This window comes from Dermacentor albipictus, chromosome 9 (genome assembly GCF_038994185.2).
Source record: "Dermacentor albipictus isolate Rhodes 1998 colony chromosome 9, USDA_Dalb.pri_finalv2, whole genome shotgun sequence".
Lineage (NCBI taxonomy): Eukaryota > Metazoa > Arthropoda > Arachnida > Ixodida > Ixodidae > Dermacentor > Dermacentor albipictus.
Genome location: NC_091829.1, coordinates 34513702 through 34537285, shown reverse-complemented (window position 1 = coordinate 34537285; position 23584 = coordinate 34513702). Strand labels below are relative to the sequence as shown.

General features: G+C 49.9%; 1 protein-coding gene across 4 annotated transcripts in view; it reads right to left on the bottom strand.

The window, feature by feature from the left end:
* Nucleotides 1-296: 296 nt before the first annotated feature.
* The window catches only part of LOC135906526 (lysosomal proton-coupled steroid conjugate and bile acid symporter SLC46A3-like), a 43033-nt gene continuing 19745 nt past the window's right edge, over nucleotides 297-23584 (bottom strand). For all 4 annotated transcript variants that reach the window (XM_065437965.2, XM_065437963.1, XM_065437964.1 and 1 more), the window contains exons 2-7: nucleotides 14369-14653; nucleotides 11086-11821; nucleotides 10244-10480; nucleotides 4527-4610; nucleotides 3280-3436; nucleotides 297-964 (exon numbers count right to left, since the gene is read on the bottom strand). In XM_065437965.2, coding sequence (XP_065294037.1) covers nucleotides 880-964; nucleotides 3280-3436; nucleotides 4527-4610; nucleotides 10244-10480; nucleotides 11086-11821; nucleotides 14369-14611 — 1542 coding nt within the window. In that variant the 5' untranslated portion in view covers nucleotides 14612-14653 and the 3' untranslated portion in view covers nucleotides 297-879. The remainder of the gene's footprint in view (nucleotides 965-3279; nucleotides 3437-4526; nucleotides 4611-10243; nucleotides 10481-11085; nucleotides 11822-14368; nucleotides 14654-23584) is intronic.

Genomic DNA, 23584 nt, shown 5'->3' with positions numbered 1-23584 from the left:
TGCGCGCAGACCTCGGAGGGAGGCAGCCACGCGCATGCGCAATGACACACTTGCGTCTGTGCCAAGTGCGTGAGCGAAGCCGTGCTTACACGACCGCTAACGCGTCGCGTTTCCCGACTCCTCGGGTCAACACGACGCGGCGACGTTCGGAGTTTGTAGCATGTCGCGCGACGGTGACGGCGCGTCGTGTAATGCGTCCGAAGCACTTTTACACCAGTGGTGTCGCACGCACCCTTTCACTAACCCTGCCCTCTCCCCACAGCCCCACCCCCCCCCCCCCACCCCTTTGACGCGACGTGTTAGCCGTTTACATGGATTCGCTGAAGCCAACTCGCATATCCAACAGGCGTAGCGATTCGATACGTTACTGGCGAATCCATGCAAACGCTGCAGGAGACGTCTGCGTCATCAGAGCGTTTTAGCATAGCGTAACTACGCCCCGCTTTCCACCTCGAATGCATGGCACAGCCACGCATGCGCAGTAGGATGCAGGCGCTTTCGGCAACATGAACGGTATAACGATAACGCTATGCTAAAACGCTCTATTACATTAAACTCTAAAGCTGAAGCCACAAGTAACGCGTTTCCGACATATTTTCGGAGTTATGTCGTCATCCCCTTTACGCTTGTCCACGACTATACGCGGTAATTTAGGCCTAACATTGTCCCCACGCGTTCACACCGGCGGCAGAAAGTACCTCGCGATGCGCACTGCGGCCGAAGAAAACGTCGCCGTTCTCGCGAGGTGTAAAAAATGGACGCGAGGACCCTGTAAGACGACACTCCGGGTAATACGTCGGAAATGCGTTTCATGTGGCCGCCGCCATATAATATCAGCTTTGGGCGTGATCGATAGGTGGGTCGCGCCGGCCCAGCTCTTCAGTCGTTGATGGGTGCCGGCACCGCCTCCTGCTTGAGCATGTCTTCGTACTTGACGCCTTCCCGATGCACCCTCGCCACGTAGCTGTAACGAAAAAAATATATGTATATACATACACATATACTTTAGCAGCACTCCAGGCTGCCGCTCCACTGAGAGGCACGAGTATCTCTATAATAATAATAATAATAATAATAATAATAATAATAATAATAATAATAATAATAATAATAATAATAATAATAGGAGGTCCCGATACAGTCTTTGACTATGGGACCTCCTCCTGCATACTAAATACATGTAATTTGACCCAAATTCTAACAATAACTTCTGATTCTGAAATCCTGATTCTGAATAATAATAATAATAATAATAATAATAATAATAATAATAATAATAATAATAATAATAATAATAATAATAATAATAATAATCGGGTGGGTTATAATTCTGCCCAGCATCGACGAAAGTCTACTTTGACTGCTAAGAGGACAGCTTCGCTCCCGTTTGAGAAAGAGAAAAAAATACAAGCATATGTTATCGCTGTATTTTAACATTTTCCATGTGCCAACCTATGAAAAACGCTACGCAGCTTACATTAAGAGCATCAGAAAGCCTAACGTTTCTGTGTGTGCGGGCGATATTCCCGTCGAGCTTCCAAGCATTCCGCTCTGCCGCCATCTTGTTCGGACAGCGAGGTTGCCTGCATCATTTCTGAGTTGGTAGCCGTCTTTACGAAGCTCTCGCCGGATTCGTACGTTGGAATTGGAACGAGACCCAAGACGGCCGTTTTGCGCTTAGCAGTCTATTTAACCCTCTATACGGCGAGCATTAGAACAATCCCATCATCATCATCGTCGTCGTCGTCGTTGTTGTCAGTCCGTTTGATGCAGGACAAAGCCGGAGCATCCAATAACCCTTGCCATGCATGAAATGGAACTAGCCCCAAGTCGACAGACTATTTTGTAAGCGCAAGAGATGGGAGATAGAGTGCGATGACAGCCGGACCATCAGCATATAAGTTTGACGTATAGCGACGCACTGCCGTCAAATATGGTAGCCCCTACACATAAATAAATAAATAAATAAATAAATAAATAAATAAATAAATAAATAAATAAATAAATAACAGAAATACAAATGACACCGTTCGGGACATAAATTGTCCCCAAACAATAATCATGCTTGCCTCTTCTTGAAAACTCTGCACTTGCTACTCTCGCGTCAAGAGAAGCGGCAACTTTTTTTCCTGTCGCGAAGCGAAAGGCTCTTGGAGCTATCTTTTTTTTACAGCGAAGCTGTTTATGGCTAGGTTCTCGCGTATCTCGTCTCCGCGGACACAGACTAACAATTATTCATGCGTGAGCCAACGCCGAAGATAGTGCAATGCCGGGATGACCCACGGCGGAGGTGAAGCAGGCGTTATCAACTCCCCACACGTGGTGTCCCCGTATATGCTCCCGCCGGGAACAGAGTTGCGCATAGGTACGCCGTTGTGCTCCAGCTCTGCAGTGAAGCAACTCCTCGAGCTTGCAGAAGGCAAATGCAGCGCGGTGCTCCATTTGCTTTCTTCTCTGCTGGTCGCGAGCTATACATGTGCCAACTGTTCGCAAGCGGTGATCAAGATGACACCTCTTAATGCAGGCTACTCCCGAACGATTGGCGCAGCCGGAGGGGCGCCAACCCCCTAAATCTGCAGGTACGAAGCCGTACCTGCAACCCGGAGCCGATCGGTGCAACGCACGTTCGACGATGGCACCGACAGAGACGAGCCGGCGCCGTGCCCGTGAAGTTGGCTTCGCGGCGGCGCAGTTGATCATTTGGCATGATTTTTGTACCACGTGATAGCGCTCGGCGAGTACCGGTGCGAGCGGCGCCGGAAAAGTTATGCGAAACTCTGCTCCCTGCGGGAGCATATACACAGGCACACCACCCACACGTGGGCCGATCCCGAAGATCGTGCAATACCGGGTCGACCCGCGGCGGAGGTGGAGCAGGCGTTAAGTAAGCACTGCCCGTACGCGGGTCAGAGTGCAAGGGCACTGAATTTAGCGGCAGGGCGCTCGCCGCCTATCGGAGAGACCACTGAGGAGCGGCAGATTCGTTCACGCGGCGGCAAAGACGCTCGCAAGTGCGGCCATGGCAATGAATGCGAGTTGTGCTGCCTGCAGCATGCCGCACGCGTTTTTTCCCCACTAGTGTGAACGTGGCTTTAAAGAAATGCACGCAAGATAGCAGGCTATTATTGTTTGGGGGCAGGATATGCCCCGAAAGGTGCAAGTTTTTTTTTCCTTGGAGTGTATAGACAAGGTGTGTATCTATACGGACTATTACTACTGCGAATTGCGTACGCGCGTCCCTCGAATTCTCGAAAGACGAGGTACTCCGAGAATACGTACGCGATGAGTCCGGCGGAGATGCAGGTGATTCCGGCGGCCACCAGGTAAGGCAGCCCCGGCAGGAAGTCGATAGACCAGTTGAACAGTGACGTGATGAACACCTCGCCCAGGACGGGCACCACCGCGTCGAATGAGGCCAGGAAGGCGAACACCTTGCCTGCACGGGGATAACCCGACCATGGCTTGAACAGAAAGTCGCGCGCGCGCGTGTGCGTGCGTGTGTGACGATAAAAGCAGGCTGGATCGGTTAGTGACTTAAGTGCAAACACGTTCTTTACTACCTGACGTTTCGAAAACATTGGACAGTAAAGAGCGTGACCGTGTTTCCACGTACGTCGTCTGCATTCTTTATTATATATATATATATATATATATATATATATATATATATATATATATATATATATATATATATATATATATATATATATATATATATTGACACGTGTACTTATCTTTATCGGGCGACCACGTTTCGCCGCTTAACAACTGTAATCGCACAGCGAGGGACGCGCCTGAATGTATCCGATGTTTCTGGAAAGTTATCGATGCGTATACCTGGCTGTCTGTTGTCGCCGAACCTTGTGCTATCTGATTTCATCGCGTAACGCGAATGGTGTAGAACTTTGTGGAAGGCACACGGGTGCGAACGATTAGTCTGGAACATTCGACGACTGCTCTATAAAAGCCGACGCACTTGACCCGCTGATCAGATTTTCGACGATCGCCGACTGTGTTCGCCGCTATCGTTGTGCTTTAAATGTATCCTGTTTTGTGGGCACAGGTTCGCCCAATAAAAGCTAGTTTTGTCTTTCACAGTACTGCTACTGTGTTCTTTCTTCACCGTCACTACCACGTGACAACATATATATATATATATATATATATATATATATATATATATATATATATATATATATATATATATATATAGCGCACGCTAGACACCCACCGCTAGAGTAGCTCCCCCCCCATTTTTCGTTCCTTGGAGCCGACCCTGGATCCGCCTCTAGTAAGAGGTTGCTGGAATAGATTGTACACCGATTTTTCTTCGCCTCTGAATAAAAAGTTAAAAATTTTGCGCTAAGTGTGTGCTTGTGTGGCCTAACGCGAATTCGACCTAAGACTACTTCCGTCAAACGTTCCCGGTGGTGACACGTCTACTATTATTTCTTGAGTGTGGTTTTCATGAAGCTCGGTTACGCGTGCACATCTACTGCACAGCTTACTGGACACGGCGTACTCACCCACTTCGTCCTGTCCCACCAGTTTGGACATGTGGGTCCGCACACCGACCTGGCCCAGGAAAGTAGGGATGCCGAAAACACAGTCTGCGAGGAGACGGAGACCGCACATTAAAACTGTTCACGGCGCGCAATGTTCGACGCAGATATGTAATAATCCCTCCGCGTGAAACAACGATTAAACGCGTTGAGAAGACGGCAGCATAAGAGACAGCTCAAGTAAAACTCTTGCTTGGGCTAGTTGGTTCATGCTTGACGTAGTAAAGGCAAGGCGCAGAAGACCAGGACTTAGGAAGAAGAAGCGGCCTTGTCGTTTGTGTTCTTCTTCCTAAGTCCTGGTCTTCTGCGCCTTGTCTTTACTACTTCATACAAGACAGCGATTCGAAACGGGGTTGATGACCATTGGAACCGCAGTTCCCATTACTTAAAATTAAATTATGGGGTTTTACCGTGCCAAAACCACTTTCTGATTATGGGGCACGCCGTAGTGGAGGACTCCGGAAATTCCGACCAACCAGGGGTTCCTTAACGTGCACCTAAATCTAAGTGCACGGGTGTTTTCACATTTCGCCGCCATCGAAATGCGGCCGCCGTGGCCGGGATTCGATCCCGCGACCTCGTGCTCAGCAGCCCAACACCATAGCCACTGAGCAACCACGGCGGGTTTCCCATTACATAACGGGAGGCTTGGGAACATGTAATTTCTTTTTACGAGAGCACAATGCAAACGAGAGAAACATTTACAAAGAAAGGAAAAGAAGGCGGTCAAGTTATTAACAACAATGGTAAGAAAACGCTGGTGCGGATAAAGCTAACAAAGCCACATACAAACGCTGGTTAGCTTTCAGAACGCGGATATTTACAGGATCATCGAACATTCAGCGCAATAATAGTGGTTAGAGTATACAATGATTCACCTGCGAGAGTGATAATACGTTTATTTTACACAAAGTAGCATTTCAGTTTATTACTAAAACAATTTCGAACGCGGCATGTGACGACGTAATCGGGATACAATTCCATTAGACTTCCAAGTGTGGAGCGAGTGGACTCGATACTGCAATTAGGTTCGACCAGGGATGCGCATTAGGGAGTAGGCCCTGCGCTTTTGAATATTTCAGCTTTTGAAGAAGCGTTTTGCCTGGCATTCTGTGGCACTAATCATATTATCGTGCCAGCGGCTTTCGGTAATGTATGTTTCATTCTCTCCGAATAAACGTTATCCCGATAGTCAGCGCCTGCATCATCCGCTTTTGCTTTGTTCGGTTTTTGACACTGCTGTTGCAACGTCTAACTCTAACCATCTATAGCCAAAAGTCTCTCGCACATGAAACAAGGAGACAAATAACAAAAAATTCTAGAGCTTCACTAAGGTAGAAGCTTGTGCGAATTGTTCTTTCATGGCTAAGTGAGCACGGCGCCAAAGACAGGGACGCAGAAAGAAACATAACGCGCGACTCTGACTTCCAAACAAGGTCTATCGGTCATGCAAAGACCGTCCCCCCAATAAGCATCCCTGAAGTCGTACACCGCGGACGTCTTTCTTCCTGCGCGTCCCCGTATTCGGCTCTGTATGCTCGCTTGTCGCGAGGCCTATGTAACGTCCAGAAACGGGCACAGCGGGTCACGAGAAAACCGCAGTTGGGAGGAGCTCTGGATGAATCGTCACCACCTGTGGTTATTATTTAACGCCTAAACCAACGCGCGGTGCGCAAGCGTTTTCGAATTACACATAAATATACGTAGTCGTACACTCTTCACTCTTAAAACCCTTTGGGGTGTATATTTTCCACACAACAATAATCGTCATCTGCCTTGCTCCCGTTTCGTTTCTTGAAAGCTCGGCGCTCGCTACTTTCCTGTCGAGAAACTGCGTCACACTGATAGCGCGCATGCCGTTCGTGACTGGGAAGTACCCGGCTCGCCGCGTTAAAGAAAGGAAATGCGGACAAGACAGATGACGATTACCGTTGTGTGGCAAAAGGGTGTAATTTTGCTCAAGAGTGTATACCGCGGCAAAAAAATAAATTTACGTAAGGAAAGCTTCCACGGGTTCCGCCGGCATTTCCGATACGCGGGACTCCTGCGACAATCACGTGCCGACTGCCGTAACGGGCATTTCGCGAATGCGTCAGACAAAAGGACACGCCCCCCCCCCCTCCGACCCCCCTCCATGGGGCACGCGGCCGAGGGCTCGACGGTACCCATGCCATTGTCACGCGGTGGAACAAACACGTACGGCAACTTCGATAAGAATTAAGCGCGGTCGCCGAGAGACACGACGGATAAGGCGCAAGCGCCATTCATTTCGCGATCCGCGAAAAACAAAACTTTCACGCTCGAGGAACCTTGCGGACAGAGAGTAGACCACTCCAGATATAAAGTTGGCAGCGGAAGCAAAGATTACTCGGCGTGAATTGAATCAGCAGCAGTAGAGAAGCGCCGGGCAGTCGGCGACACAATTCACTGCCCTATTGTTGCGAACTTCCCGGTGAGATATTCGGCGAAATGTGTGTCATCGTTCGGCGATTGCGTGGCCCGCGAAATATGTCATTGGCTCGCGCTTCCCGAGCGGCAGTAATCTTCCGTGTGTCTCTCTCTCTCTCTCTCTGTGTGTGTGTGTGTGTGTGTGTTTGTGTGTGTGTGTGTGCGCGCGCGCGTGTATATATATATATATATATATATATATATATATATATATATATATATATATATATAGCGAACGCGTGGCAATATTTTCGCAGCTCACGTGTATACACTCTGAAAACAGTTTACGCCCTTTGGGGCGTATCTTTGTCCCACAGCAATAACTATACCATCTGTCGCACTTGCGTTTTCTTTCTTTGATACTGCACATACCACTGAGTTTCCTACAAAAAAAAAAGAAAAACTTAGTCACTCAAGTATCCTTACGTGATTTGAATGCGAAAGCATGGTGACTTTTCCAACTGGCTACGTCCGTGACACGTGACGTCATACATTGTCACATGTCCTTCACAACTCTACCTTAATCCACCTTGCTCTAATTTGTACCAACCTCAGGCCACCTTAATCCACCTTGCCCTAATTCGTACCAACCTTAATCTACTTCGCTCAAATTTGTGCGAACCTTAATTTGCCTTAACCCACCTTAATTCACTTTAATTCACCTTCATTCATTCATTCATTCATCATCATCATCATCAGCAGCAGCAGCAGCCTGGTTAAGCCCACTGCAGGGCAAAGGCCTTTCCAATACTTCTCCAACTACCCCGGTCATGTACTAATTGTGGTCATGTTGTCCCTGCAAACTTCTTAATCTCATCCGCCCACCTAACTTTCTGCCGTCCCCTGCTACGCTTCCCTTCTCTTGGAATCCAGTCCGCAACCCTGAATGACCATCGGTTATGTTCCCTCCTCATTACATGTCCTGCCCATGCCCATTTCTTTTTCTTGGTTTCAGCTGAGATGTCATTAACTCGCGTTTGTTCCCTCACCCAATCTGCTCTTTTCTCATCCCTTAACGTTACACCCATCATTCTTCTATTCATAGCTCGTTGCGTCGTCCTCAATTTGAGTAAAACCATTTTCGTAAGCCTCTAGGTTTCTGCCCCGTACGTGACTACTGGTAAGACACAGCCGGTAGGACACGGCTGGTAAGACACAGCTGGTAAGACACAGACACCTTCATTCACTTCACCTTAATTCACTCTGCTCCAACTTACACCACCTTACTCTTATTCTAACTTCAATTCTGTATTACTAACGATGTCATACAAAACGGTGATGACGTCGCCGATGGCCATGATCTTTGTTACCACTCGTTGCGGTACACGCCGGCGTTTCTGCGTCATGGGACATATAATGCTTTCGCTATCATAATTCTATGGCGCACACGGCACTTCCAGATTACGAACGGCATGCGCGTTATCGGGTTGCAATAGCTAGCATTCCTGACAGGAAAGCGGCGACCGCAGTGTTTTCAAGAGAGGAAAGGCAAGCAATAAGGCAGATGAGTGTTATTGTTGTGGGACAAAGATAAGCCCCTAGAGGTGGAAACTGTTTTTATACATGGCAGTATACTATTATGCGGGAGCTCCGCGGCGGCACACGTTCCGATGGGGGTGGAGTGACAAAGAAGCTTCACGTCTAAGAACCCGGGCTGACGTTCAATAGAGACGTTTAGCGTGTCCGGTATTCGGGCAAGCGCGGGCGGTTTTCCGGTTTAGCGGGGGCGTCAACGTGAGCGGCCAGATCGGTGGTGCCAGCTGGTGGCGCAAAGCTCAACCACACAAACACAGAGCTAATTACTATATTCTGCTTAGCTGCTGGGGTAAATTTTACAGTGGCGTAATCGTGTTCACAATTACGCCGCTGCCAAAAATTTGCACGAGTGGCGAAGCAGGATATGGTGAGTTACTGCAGTTTTAGCTATGCGTTTGTCTGGTTGAGCTCTACAACACCAGGCGGCTTCACCGCTCACGTTTACGCCCCGACCATCCGGTAATCCACCCAAACCGCTCCCGTTTACCGGAATAGCGTACAAGCTAAACGTCTCTAATATCACCGATCCGAAAAAAAAGAAGAAAAATGACAACCATTCCATTCTGAGAAGATGTAATGGCAGCGAAAGCTGACGGCAGTCAAAGCTCTGAAACGAAAAGCAAAGTGCTTTCGCTGCCATTACATCTTCACAGAGCGTAATTGTTGTCATTTTTTTGCGTTACGAGTCTGGCGTCATTGCTCGTTCGGAGGTGCCCGGGCTCGCGATTGTCGTTTTCGTCCAGCATCGCTGGAACTTTCTTCGTCGGTGGTCGTTCCGCGCCGGCGCCGTTTACATTCCCTTGCTGTTCCCTCCGGCGCTCCTCGTACGCATGTTGTTCTTCGGGTGTACGAACTATACGTGTCCGCCCCATCGATAGCGCAGATGTTATTAGTGCCGATACCTCTCCTGCTTATATACTGTGATAACGCTGACGTCACGCTATTGTTCACGGCGAGCGTTTTAATCTGTTCCGAATTTTGACATCTGCACCGCCACACCGCACCCGTATGGGTTCGTGAGAAATCGCTATAGTCGGATACAACTTTAGAAAAAAGGGGGCGTTTACTCCTCCGAGGCAGATGCACACGAGCATCCACCAATGGGCGCGCACTCTGCACCGACGTCACGCGCCGGACGGCCGGTGACTTCGCTGCTTCTGTCATCTGGGCGGGGCCTCCCCTTTTTTCTAAAGTTGTATCCGACTATAGGTCAGTTTCTGTTGCCAGACACCGAAGAAACTACGGAAGGTTAGTCATATACAGCTTTCGCTGTAACATTGGCAGTTTCTCTCGAAGGGAGAATCGTTGGACAGCGATAACAATGTTTATAGCAGTGCTTTCGAGATCGTTGGCCTTGGTTCTAACGACACGTTGGCACGACGCGGCACCCAAAGTAACTGTTGCTGCGATATGCCAGTGTTGCGCGACGCCCGGGATAGTAGTTACCAGGGCGCTGTGCAGAAGAAACAGCGCCCTGGCAGCTACCAGGCATCTCACAATGCTGATACGACGTGGCGAGCTTCCAGCGGCGAGATGGCGCGCGAGACGGGTTCGACGGAAGGGCGTCGGCAGTGCGTAGCCACTGTCCGTTCAGACCACTGCATGCACCGCGGTGTACAAGGAAGAGCCTCCTTGGGCACGCACGTCGCTGCAAAGTATGCGCGCGCGTGTGTGTGTGTGCGCGCGTGTATACATACGCAGGTAGTAGAGCCACTCCTTGAAGGCGAGCCCCAGAATGGTCATCTGCACGACGGCGAAGGAGACGCCGACGAGCGCCATGGCGGGGTCGCTGATCTTGAGCACCTTCACGAAGAGGTAGATGATGGGCACGCTCATGGCCACGTTGCTCACCGAGGATATTGAGGACACCGTCGCGTAGTGCGCCACCGTCCAGGAGTACATCTTGCGCACGTAGTAGTACATGGTGCCCAAGGCTGCGAAGGTGCAACATGTATAACGCGCAGGTTACAGTATAGCTTCGGGTCCAAAGAAGGTTGCGAGTTATACTACTGTCGTAAAGGAAGTATAGGGATTCATAAGGGGAATGCGGGACCACGTTAGGCGCAAACTGGTCGCCAATAGCTTTGGGTCTAAAGAAAATTGTGAGCTTATACTACTGTCGTAAAGAAAGTATATATGGGGCCCATAAGGGGATTTCAGGGCCATGTTAAGCGATCGCACGGGCCATGCCCTCGCTGACCATCCTCGGCAAGTCTCCTGGTAAACTCCAGTCTGCCAAACGAAGGTAATCTATAGCTTCGTAATTATAAATGCGCCTTAACTTAAAGTCCATGCTTGACTTGGTCAAGATAACGCCAGGCGTGAACGTGTCCAGGATGCTCGTTGCCCTCCCGTGGGAGCGTTCACGTCAGGAGTCCACTTGACCATGTCAAGCATGGGCTTCAAGTTGAGGCGCATTTCTGAACACCAGGGTTAGGGTGCACCGTGGTAATTAGAGTGCGCTGACATAATTAAACTGATAGGAGCTGCACGCAAAGAAAGAAGGTGAGCATATATATTAACCTGCTCGCTCACTTACACGCCAAGTCGAACACGACGCAGCAGACGGCGCCAAAGAGGCACCAGAGCTGAGCCCTTCCCTTGTTCGGTCGGGGCTTCATCGATGTCCTGAAACCTTCGGCCAGGTTGGTCACATCGAAAAGGTTGCGGAACTTCACCCAGGGTCCGTCCAGGGCGTGCTCGGGCTTTACCAAGTCCTTGATGGCCACCAAGACCCACACGATGGACAAGCTGGCGATGACGAAGGACACGTACAGCACCATCATCCAGCCAAAGTGACCGTACAGCTGGCCTCCGCTGAAACCCGCCAGCGGGGAGCACAGCGACATGGTGAAGTTCAGAGCGAAGAAGCGCGCCCTCCTGCTTTCCGAGTTGGTGGTCAGGGTGGCCTCGCTGTAGATGGCCGTGAAGACGGCGATGAAGCCACCGCTCAAGCCGTCCGGGATGGACGACAGGATGTTCACGTAGAGAGGCATCCACATGTAGTACACGGTCATCATGGTCAGCGCCGTGCTCAGGAGGAAGCCCGTCATGGCGCTGAGCAGCGGCGTCCGGTAGCCGTACTTGTCGCACCAGGGTCCGACGAAGATGGCGATGATGGCGCCCGGCGCGAGCGAGACGATGGTGCGCAACATGCTGGTCATGCTCGCGGCCTTCTCGGCCTCGGTCTTGATGTGCTCGTAGTCGTCCAGGTGCGAGCAGATGCTCTCGTTGTAGTGCATCCGGTTGAGGCAGGCCTTCTGGAGGAGCAGGTCCTGAAACGTGCACGTCCGGGAACATGCACGAGCGAACTTGGTCAGAGCAGTGTTTGGAACAGGAAAAAAATGTTCTGCAAGAGCGCGAAGTTGGGCCAGTCGCGCGAACATGATACGGGGAAGCGGCTCTACAGCAGGACCACACGTAAATAAACAACGCCAAAGAAGAGCTGCTACCGAAAGCGTCCCGGTCCAATTTACCACCCTGCATGACTTGAAAGGATCGAAAAAAGACAGACAGGACGAAGGCGTTCGTAACAATCACGAGCGCTAGATGTGCCTGTGTAGTCTGTCACTCAAGTCTCTTGCCTTCAGATATACGCTGGCCACCGTGGTGACTTAGTAGCTATAGAGTTGTGTCGCCTAAGCACAAGGTCCCGGGTTGAATTCCCGGCCACGGCGGCAGCATTTCGGTGAGGCAAAATGCAAGAACGCTCGTGTACTACCATTTAAGGGCACCTTGAAGAGCCCCATGCAGTCAACATTTCTCCAGGAGCATCTCGCTATGGCGCACCTTATAATCAGGTCGTCGTTTTGCCAAGTTATAACCCAGGATTCAACTTTTTTTTTACAGGTATACTGTGGAGAGAGTGAGAAAGGACAAATGAAAGGCACGGAGCTGGGCTAATCAAGGCTGAGCCAGGTTATCTGTCCTGCATTGGGGGAAAGGGGGGGGGAGAATACGATAAACAGAGAAAGTCCCCTCGTGTGGCTTTCTGGGTTCACGATAAAAGCACGATGGCGTTTGTTCGAAGACGTCCCATTACTATCGAAATTTCCCCATGCTCGGCAAGATCAAACCGTACCGACAGTATGCATTATGTATCAAACTACGTAAGTACGTTCACCTCCACAATTACATCCGATGCCCCACTCCGTGAACATCAACCAGCATGGTATGCGTATGCTGCAGTTATGAACCAACTCGAGCTGATACTCTGATCCGAAACCAACGTACCTTCGCAATCCTCCAGCGAGATCGCCTGAACACTTCGCCGACGGAAAAAAGCATTCATCGCAGCATCTGGTACAAACCGTAACGCACCATGGCCGTCACTTGTACTGCGCTGCCGGGTACTCGTTGGTGCCGCTTTTCAGTGCACACCGATTGTTCAAGCTTGCATGAGTTGGTAAACACATGACACAACTTCTTTATCGAAGTTATTTTTTCCCCGTCGCACAGTAGTCCGGTTGATTGACAGGATGCCTATCGCTCCAGCGAGGCGATGCATAGATCGTTACGTCACTCAAAAGTTCCAAGTTATCCCCGAAAGTCGGGGATCGAGGATGAGGCGGCTGCCTCCACGTGGCCTATTCCTGCACAACTAGGGAAAGTCGGCGGGTGACGGCAGAGTGCATATACTATACATCAAATTCCATTTACATTTAATTCATCCAAGTTCAGAGAGACGAATTAGGTGGTTAGTAAATGTAGACAAAGGACTAAAGAGTACGTGGACACACAACTGTCCGCGTTTGTTAAACGCATCAAACATCTCATTGTTGAACCAGCTCGCTCAACTGGCAAGTTTTGACCAAGTTTATTTCTTCAGTTCGTTCATTCATTTACCTCTCATCTGCTAAAAGATGGTTGACGTTACAAAATCGATGGAAAAGGAAAGGTAACGGAAAAGTTTGCTCGTTTTCTGATCACGGTAGCCCAGTAAATTTCTTTTGCTGTTTATTTACTGATTTATTTTACCTTCAAGCGAACAGAGCTTCACATAGGGTAGTGAGTACAGAAATATATACAAACCAAACGCGACTAAAATACCAACGAATGAGTACACATGTGCAGCCGCCGTCATACATAGCCCGAACACACTTTGAGTGTCCTTTTGATTCTACATGCGAAGGGAGCTTTCGGATGGGTTGCTTCGAATTTCCTAGCTTAATGCGCATACCTTCCAAAACACTTAATGTTTGCTCCTTACAAAGATTGTTCGTCCAAGGTACAGCGTTTGAAATGTGTTTTCTTCGTGTTCAGTCTGATGGCGGCCGTAATTGCATGCATGGGAACGCAACTCTCAAAGCGCGCACACAGCTCAGAGAATTCAAATGCGATGCCAAGTGCGATCTACAAACAAGAAAAAGAAACGCAATAGCATTATTCTTTCGTTCTTCCCAATTCACACTGCAGTGGTCAAGTACGTTAGCACTCGGGGCGGCGCAATCTTGTGAGCACGTGACGCCTCGTTACTTATTAATACATGGTTGCGCCAAAAAAAAAGGAGGTCTTGGGAGGGGGAGTACGAAATGACAGATTGAGTGCCGATGACACAAATGGTTGGTGTAGCTTGAAGTAGACATGGTAGAAAAGGGGCCCACTATACTAGAAATGTAGTTGAGTAGAACTTGTTGCTGGGCGAGTTGGTTGGGATCTAATGAATACATTATTGCACAAAAAAAAGGGAAATGAAGACTTGGGGGGGGGGGGGGGGGTAGAGTACGAAACGACAGATTGAGCGGTGATCCTGCACCTCTCTCATCCTGCACCCCTCCTCCTATAGTATACGCTCTTGCGCAGTTAGTGAATGGCGTGCGTACCTGGATGGGTGTCATGGTCATGAACCTCGAGAGGATGAACAACGCCAGAAAGATCTCCAGCCTGACCAGCAGCACGGCGTCCAGTATCCGGCGCCCTACGGTGGGCCGGACGACGCCGACGTCTTCGACCCGCGCGGTCGCCAGGATGCCCGGGTCCGTGCTCGCCTCCATGAGAGATCCGGCCTGCAGGCTGTCGCCGTAGGGCGCGTACCTGGCTCCGCCGCCGCTCGCGTCCTGGCTCATTTCTAACGTTGGGATGAAGACGATTCTCTCACGGCCTTCGACCTGCATGTAGGGAGACAGAAGGTGAACAAACAAACAAACAAACAAACAGACAAACAGACAAGCAAGCAGACAAACAAACAGACAGACAGACAAACAAGCAGACAAACAGACAGACATACAGACAGACACAGACAGACAAACAGACAGACATACAGACAGACACAGACAGACAGACACAGACAGACAGACAGACAGACAGACAGACAGACAGACAGACAGACAGACAGACAGACAGACAGACAGACAGACAGACAGACAGACAGACAGACAGACAGACAGACAGACAGACAGACGGACGGACGGACGGACGGACGGACGGACGGACGGACGGACGGACGGACGAACGAACGAACGAACGAACGAACGAACGAACGAACGAACGAACGAACGAACGAACGAACGAACGAACTTGCGGCCGACCGACCGACCGACGGACAAATTTGTATTTGTATTGAATTTGTATTTGTAAATAATTTGTATTTATATGTTAGTAAATTTACTTACCATCAGGATGTACATACGTCTGTATTTTTCGAAGGAGAGGGCAAATAATGCAATAAATATATACATGAGCAATAAACATAGGGCAACGTAGGGCACAAGGCATCAAAGAATAATGGAGGAAAACTCATTATAAACATAAAACATCCAAAGAGCAACCTGGTATTGCGCAAGAACTAAGACATTAATAACTTCGTTACTACGTTTTTGAGGAGGCCATGGTCCGATACACTGGTGCAGGAAAAAGACCGGTTGTTCTAATCGGAACTTGTTCTTTATGAAAAATGAACTACACGATAACTCTGTTATGGGAGGCCCCCTATATATACGACATATGACTTTACAAGCCAATATAAATGGTGCTGGCTGGATAGAGAGAGATCATATAGTAATAGGGCCAAATATATTGTGTACGAGCATATGCTAAAGATCACTTCCTATGCGTTCAGCGGTTCTTATTCCGTAGCTGCCTTAATTTGCGTAACGCTCGTAGTTCTACCGTAGTTATTTACGATGAAACGGGCTTATTAATAGTATAAACCAATTAATAGCATAAGGAGGGTAGAAGGTCCATCAAACCGCAATATAAGACGGGGGTGCCATTCGCAGTCGTTCCATCAAACCCATCTCGCAAATGTGATCTTACAGGGACCGAAGAGCATGCAGGGTGACATGAAAGTGATTTCCATCACAAGAATTGTGCGAACGAAACGAAACATACGCGAACGCGCGTTAATACGGCGAAACATCAGATACAGTTAACACTGATATAACGCTTTATCGGATATAACGAACTAAATCTAACATGTTTCTCCACGATATTAGTATGTAACGATTATGTACTTATAACGAATATCGGACATGCCGGATGATATTTCCCGAAATTTATGTGTACCACGGATGCCGCCCACCTTAACTGCAATGACGCTTCTTTTAGGAGTGCAGCGCCAGCTTACACTGATCGCACTTTAGATGAGAAGACCAAAAATGCCATATATATATATATATATATATATATATATATATATATATATATATATATATATATATATATATATATATATATATATATATATATATATTAGGTAAAGAGGAATTCTTCAGGCTACCTTCCAAACGTAAAGAACTTGAGCGTTGCTACAAGGTAAACAGAACAAGTATTTAATTTCAACAGTTTCGATCGGCGGACCGATCTTCATCAGGGTTTACAAAAAAAATGGCAGTTCGGCCCTGGTAGTGAAGACCACCAGACCTCAGATACATTCTCAGATACACCAAACCGAGAGGGACAGTTGTGACAGTGATTGACTTTCTCTCGGCGCTTCGGCAGATTTACAGCTGCCTTTGACAAGTGTGCAGGGCAAGAGGAAGGCGGAGTCCCATCTATGTAGAGCAAGGAGGTCAATGAAAGAAAAAAGAAAAGAAAAAGAAAAAGAGCACACAGGAGGAGGGAGACATAAGTCGGAGAGTGAAGGGGGCAGATTGGGTGAGAGAACAAACGCGAGTTAATGACATCTTAGTTGAAATAAAGAAAAATAAATGGGCATGGGCAGGACATGTTGTGAGGAGGGAAGATAACCGAAGGTCATTAAGGGTTACGGACTGGATCCCAAGGGAAGGGAAGCGTAGCAGGGGGCGGCAGAAAGTTAGGTGGGCGGATGAGATTAAGGAGTTTGCAGGGACGGCGTGGCCACAATTAGTACATGACCGGGGTTGTTGGAGAAGTATGGGAGAGGCCTTTGCCCTGCAGTGGGCGTAACCAGGTCGATGATGATGATGATGATGATGATGATGATGATGATGATGATGATGAAGGGGGCGGGAAGTAGCGGCAGCTAGGTTCCCGTTGACACGAGGCAAGGAGGGAGAAAACGGTCGCTGCGTAACACCAGTGCGCTTGCTGCCCATTGTAGTGATTGTGAATGTGATGTAGTGATGTGATTGTGTGTCTATGCTCCTTCCTTTCCTTATCTCTACTTTGTTACCACTTTACCTCCCCCTCCCCTCTCTCCCCAGCGTAGGGTGGCAAACCGGATCTTTTTCTCTGGTTAACCTCCCTGCCTTTCCCCTTTCCTCTCTCTCTCTCTCTCCACCACGTGGCAGCACGCAAAATCACCAACAGCCCGCAGGCGCCAAGTTAAGATGACTGGCTTGACAACAGCCGGGTTTGATTGACAGCCTCCGGCCAGCTCGTCTTCGTTGAACGCGTTTCAACGTGCACTGGGCCAGGCGACCCAGCGGGGAAGGCGCCAGCGGCCCATAGCTCACGGGAGCGCCTGCCACTAATCCGCGAGTAAACATGGCGTCCGTCGCATCTTATCGCCTCGCCCGCGGCACAGAAAGCGCACACACCCACGCAAATACGAAAACAAAAGGAACGACCTCCGTTTCGGCGACTCTGTGGTTAGTGTCGCAGGTCAGGTGCAAGTGCGTGGTAATCAAGAGCGCGGCGAAAACGTCCGACAGCGCGGTGGGCATAGTTTCTCACTACATTTCCTAGAGATAAATGTGGCGCTGCTGCGCATGCATGGGGAATGCCGGTATATTGTGACTTGGGAATTGGCGTCGTTCTCGGAGAGCCAGGACACCTTGAAGACGCGCCTGGCAGCACCGTTCCGTCTGTCACAATGATTCGTTTTCTACTAAAACAGCACGTAAAAAGCTGCTTTTGCTTTATTATTACACAAAAACATGTTTTGTTTAACTATGAGAACTTGTTATTGCATGTACAATAATATGATACGTAAAATGTCTCGGCAGGCCGCTAAAGTTGGAGGACAGACGACAAGATTCGCGCACGCTTTGAAACAGTTTGTCGTCTGTTCTTGCTTTTCTTTGCCTGGTCCAATGCCTCCTCTACTAGATGCCTGCCGCGTGGCTAGTCTTCCCATTGGAGCGGAGGTTCTCGTAGTTCAGGGTAGTCGCGGAGAGACGGCGCTCGCAGCCGACCCACTTCCTGTTGCGGAGGAAGTGACGATGACTAGGCTGGCGCGCGCTCGACCAATGGCTTGACGAGAGGCCTCGGGTCCTGCCTCCGGGATCGCAACAGACGCCGCTAAAATCTTGGAGGCAGGGCTACGTGATTTAGGTTTGCAGCGGCCACCGCAGCTAGCGCTCGCAGCCGACCCGGGTGGGGAAGAGTAAAGAGGAGAGGGGCAGGGACCGGCTTCTCGGATCACGCGGCAGGCATCCAGTAAAGGAGGCATTGCCTGGTCATGCATTGTAGGCGAGTGAAGATGTAATATGCGTGAATGGAAACATTTTATGAAGATTTTACTTTAAGAACGCGGTATTTGTGTAGCCACATCCACGTTTTAGACGAAGCCTTTTACAACACCCTCCAACACAAGCCTCGCAGACACATATACCGTCATTCCCATGACGGCACGGCGCCCCTTAGGAAACTCCCACAGACGGTGGCGCCAGATTTCCTCTAGGTGTTATAGTGAGAAACTCTATGGCGGTGGGATAATGCAATATTCGCAAGTTCCCGCGGACATGGAGACGCCGCGAGACCGTGGCTCAGCTAAGCGAGGCCATCGGCTCGCCTCACGAAGTTTGCGGGCAGAGCCAGGCCGACATGCACGCAGGCGCGGAACAAAGCGCGCTTTCAGAGCGCTTAAACCTGGCGGAATACCCCTAAAAAAATGAAGCGCCAACGGTAACGGCACACAAAGAAGGTACAAAAGACAGGTCTTCTTTGTGTGCCGTTACCATTGGCGCTTCATTTTTTGAAAGCTATGCACCAACTAGCCCCACAACGTGTTTTACTGCGGAATACCCCACCGAGAAGTTTCAGCGTGCGTTGCAATATATCCGCATATTTGCAGCAATACTCACGCAGCTATACAGGGGGTCCCAGCTAACTTTAGCCAGAGTTTAAAGATATGCAAATGCCACGCAGCTGGACAGAATAAAGGTAAGGTGCTGCGTATCAATTATGGGGAAGGAGAAATATTCACGAAATGTCGCTCAATATTCAAATGTCGCAGGCCTTCCGCCAAGTCTGACAAACCAATTACCGCGCATGCGCTGAAAGCTTCATCAGCGTACCATCAAGCCCGCAAGTTCTCGAACCAATCGAGGGTAAGGTCTTAACGCGTCACTAAATACACGTCCGGTTTTCTCAAGTGGACGCCCCGGATGCAGCCAACGTTCCAGAGTCGAAATGACGTCCACAAGCGAAAGAAATTGCAGCTCCACAAATACCGTGGCTTTAACGCAAACGTTTCACCGCTACTCGAAGTCGCAAGTGCAGCAGACTAATGTGATTTACGGATTTACGTGAATAGGTGCTTTGGGTGATTTAATTACTCAAGAAGATTTACGTGCCTTTGTGGTCAAAATGACGGGGGAAAAGCTGCGTGTGAGGAGCTTGACTAGCTCCGCCCACCCTTGAAACCAGGCCCTCCCAACATGACAAACGCACTGCACACATTCCAAAAATGTGAGAGCGCATAACATAGCAATAGTAAAATTCGAATTTCAGAAATGCAAAATATAGTCGAAAGAACAGCACACTCATATTAATATTGTTACGCTGAAGCCACAGGAAGAACGGAGGAAGCATACGGAAAACTGCCTGCTTCTTGGCCAATCGAGCGTAAGGAAAACCGCCTGCTTATTCGCCAATCCCCCATAGTGGGTACGCGCCGCTATTGAGGATACAAGAGAAGACAAGACAAGAACGGGGGAAGAGGAGAACGAAGCGGGCGCTTGTCTTTGCAGCGGCTCGGTGTCGGCGTGGTCCCCTTTTCATCAATTCATCTTAAAATAAACGCACCCCCATCGTAACAGTAACAACGGCGCCCCCGAAGAACGGCGACGAACCGCCCGCAGAAGCGCAATCCGTGGAGCTTCGCCGAAGTCGCCAAATTGCCGGTCTGCCACCACAGATGGCTTCCGACGGCGACAACCCGCCGCCTCCTTCCAGCTACCCATGGCAGCCCAACATCGAACCACGAACCTTCACCGGAAAAGCCGGGGAAGGCGTGGACGGATGGCTCGGTTTTTACCAACGCGCAAGTCGGTTCAATGGCTGGAATGCCACCGCCCAGCTTAACAACGTTGCCTTCTTCCTCGAGAGAACCGCGTCTGAGTGGCTTGAAAACCACGAAGAAAGAATGACGACGTGGGAGAAGTTCGTAGAAGAAATCGTGAAGTGCTTCGGAGGTCCGGCAGCTGAAAAGAAGCGTGCAGAGCAAAACCCTAACGCAGCGAGCCCAAGTTCCCGGCGAAACCTGCACGACGTACATTGCGGAAGTGCTGAAGTTGTGCAAGGCCCTGGACCCTCACATGACAGAAGAGGACAAAGTTGATCTTTTAAAAGGATCACCGAGGATGTGTACCAGTTCCTCATCGGAAAAGACAGTCTGGACTCCGTAAGTGACGTCATTCGGCACTGCCGTACATTTGAAGCTCTGAAAGCTGAAACGTCGCCAGTGTTGACGTGGTCCCAGCTCCATCCGACCTTGCGTCAGTTATTCGGCAAATGGTGCGCGAAGAGCTTGACCGACGTGAGGCGGCTTCCCCCCCCTGGACTCCGCAGGCTCGAGAACCCATTTCTCACGGCGACTTCCGTGAGACGTCCATCATCGCCGCCTCCGTAGACTCCTATAACTTCGTTACTCGTTCAAAAGCGCCAAACCTTACTATGAATGTGCATCCCAGCTATCAGTTCCACGACGGTTACTCACCCAGACCACCTGCAGTTTCTGAAGAGTGGAACTACTTTTTTATCACTTTACGTCCCCCTCCCCTTTCTCCCCAACGTAGGGTAGCAAACCGGATCTTCCCCTCTGGTTAACCTCCCTGCCGTTCCCCTTTCCTCTATCTATCTCTCTATCAAGAGTGGAACGGCCGTGCCAGTTATCCTGCTACTGACAATTTCGGTGCGTCCCGTGAGCGCCCCATCTGCTTCCAATGCGGTATTCGCGGTAATGTCGCCAGATTTTGTCCTCGTCGCCATCGCACGTCACCACCGTCCCATGAGCGACCGCGCACGTTTTATAGGCGTAGCAATCGGCACGGCGACGGGACACGCTGGCCTTCTTGACTCTGATAGCAGGACAAACCACCAGGCGAATTACCGTAGCGACTCGCCAGCTTCTGTGCGGTGTTTGACGCTGCCGCTTTCACGCCAGCGCAGGTCTCAATCTCCACGACGTCGTCTAACGTCACCGCCGCCGGGCGGGACACTAGCTGGCGCGACCAATGGAGGTGAGGTCGCCAGTCACCATCAACTACACGCCCCTATGCCTCCGCCAGTCACCATGTGTCCTAACAAGATCCGTGCTATAGTTGAAGATGTTGCTAAGTTGGCCTTAGTGGGCACAGGAACGAACGTCTCCGTTGTCAGCCTGGATTTCAAAACCCGACTATAGGCCGTAAAGTGATGTTTCGCTGCCATAACGCTAATGCATTTCGTGCTGCGAGTGGAGAGTTGCTCCGACCTATTGGAGTGTGCACGGCGAACGTTTATTTCTCCGATAACGTGTATCAAGCCGAACTTGCAGTGCTTGCTCAATCCGTTCGCGACGTAATTCTTGGCCTCCATTTCTTACAACAGTGCGGTGCCACTGTTCACTGCGGTACTGGCGAGCTTTTCCTGTCTCCTCTTGCCGACCAACCTGCTACCTCTTCACGCGCTCTCGCCGTCATTGAAGATGCTGCCTTACCGGCACGTTCCTTATCCAGAGTTCGAGTTGCTGCTTCATGTGTCGACGCAGATACATTTGACGCAATTGTTGAGCCTGTGCCTTCGATGGTTGTGAAGTGTGCCCGTAACTCGTTGCGTCTTCTCTGTGGCCTGCGGAACAACTACACTGTGAGTGTCCAATTTAGCCTCCCAGTTTGTTGTACAAACCAGCGGTATGCGACTTGCATCTTTTGAAGTGGATACCAGTCTCAGCTTAGGCGCTTTAACTGATGACACGTCACACGAATCCCGAGAGCACGGGGCTGGCCACGGTGTCCCTGAAGACTCGTAGCCTTCCTTTTTAAATGATCAACAAGTCACCGTCTTCAGAGAAGCGTCAAGCCCTGGTCAGCGTCCTCAGCAAGCACGCCTCATTATTTGATTTCGCGCAGGACGCTAACAAAGTTCGCGTTCCAACTACGCGGGCTCGCCACGGTGTCGACACGGGGTGTGCGCATCTCATCAGGCAGGTCTTACCTCGTGTCCGCGTCAGAGCGCAAGATCATCGCTCAACAGGTCGACGACATGCTAGCCAAGGGCGTCATCCAAGATCCTTCTAGTCCTTGGGCTGCACCGGTCATCCTCGTGAAAAAGAAGGATCGGTCCTGGAGGTTTTGTGTCGACTACCGGCGTCTCAAGTCTGTGACGAAAAAGGATGTGTATCCCCATCCCCGGATCGATGACGTTATCGATTGCCTTCATTCGGCACCCTATTTTCATCCGTAGACCTCCGATCGGGCTACTGGCAGATACCCATGCATTCAGCTGACAAAGTGAACACGCTTTTGTGACCCCAGACAGCTTGTTCGAATTCAACGTCATGCCGTTTGCTTTGTGCAACGCGCCTGCAACATTTGAAAGGTTTACGGACACGGTACTGCGCAGCCTCTAATGGGAAGTTCGTTTGTGTAATCTAGACGACGTCATTTTTGGCCGCACTTTTGCAGAGCACAACCATCGACTGGGCGTTGTTCTGACGTGCCTTGAGCAAGCTGTGCTTACCGTCAACCCCAAGAAATGTCACTTTGGCCAACGAGAGGCGCTAGTATACTTGGACATCTAGTGGACAAGCAGGGGCTGCGACCAGACCCACAGAAGGTCGCTGCAGTTAGCGGCTCTAAACAACCGCAGTGACAACGCGAGCTGAGGAGCATCTTGGGTCTTTGCGCGTACTTCCGACGTATGGTGCCCAGCTCTGCCGAGACTGCCTACTCTCGGACTTCATTGCTGCGCAAGGGTAACCCTTTCACCTGGACAGCAGATTGCGATTCCTCGTTTCGTCAACTGAAGTTCCTGCTCTCTTCCGAACCCATACTTCCCCATTTTTACCCCTCTGCCACAACAGAACTGCCCCATAGAGAAAGAAATTCAACAAGTGGGGACACTCCGCAAAAACTGGCAACAGGAAACACGTCACGCCTAGTGTCAACTCCATCCGTTAGTTGACGCGAGCATCGGAAGAAAGGATGTGAAATGAACTTACAGACAACGTCTTATTTTTTTATTGTTTTCCGCTAAAACAAAAAATTTCTGCGCATAAATGAGCTTGTACTTCGCGACTTACTTTTCTTGCGTCACCTAGCAACAAGCTAGCGGCACGCCAGAGGCGCCATATGCATGCGTCATTCGCAAGACATGCCTCCGAAGCGAGCGAGATCGGCTGCGCATGTGAAGCTCGCCTGCTCGGCGACCCGCCTCTTTTGGATGTAGCCCGTTTATCGGACTCCGGGCGG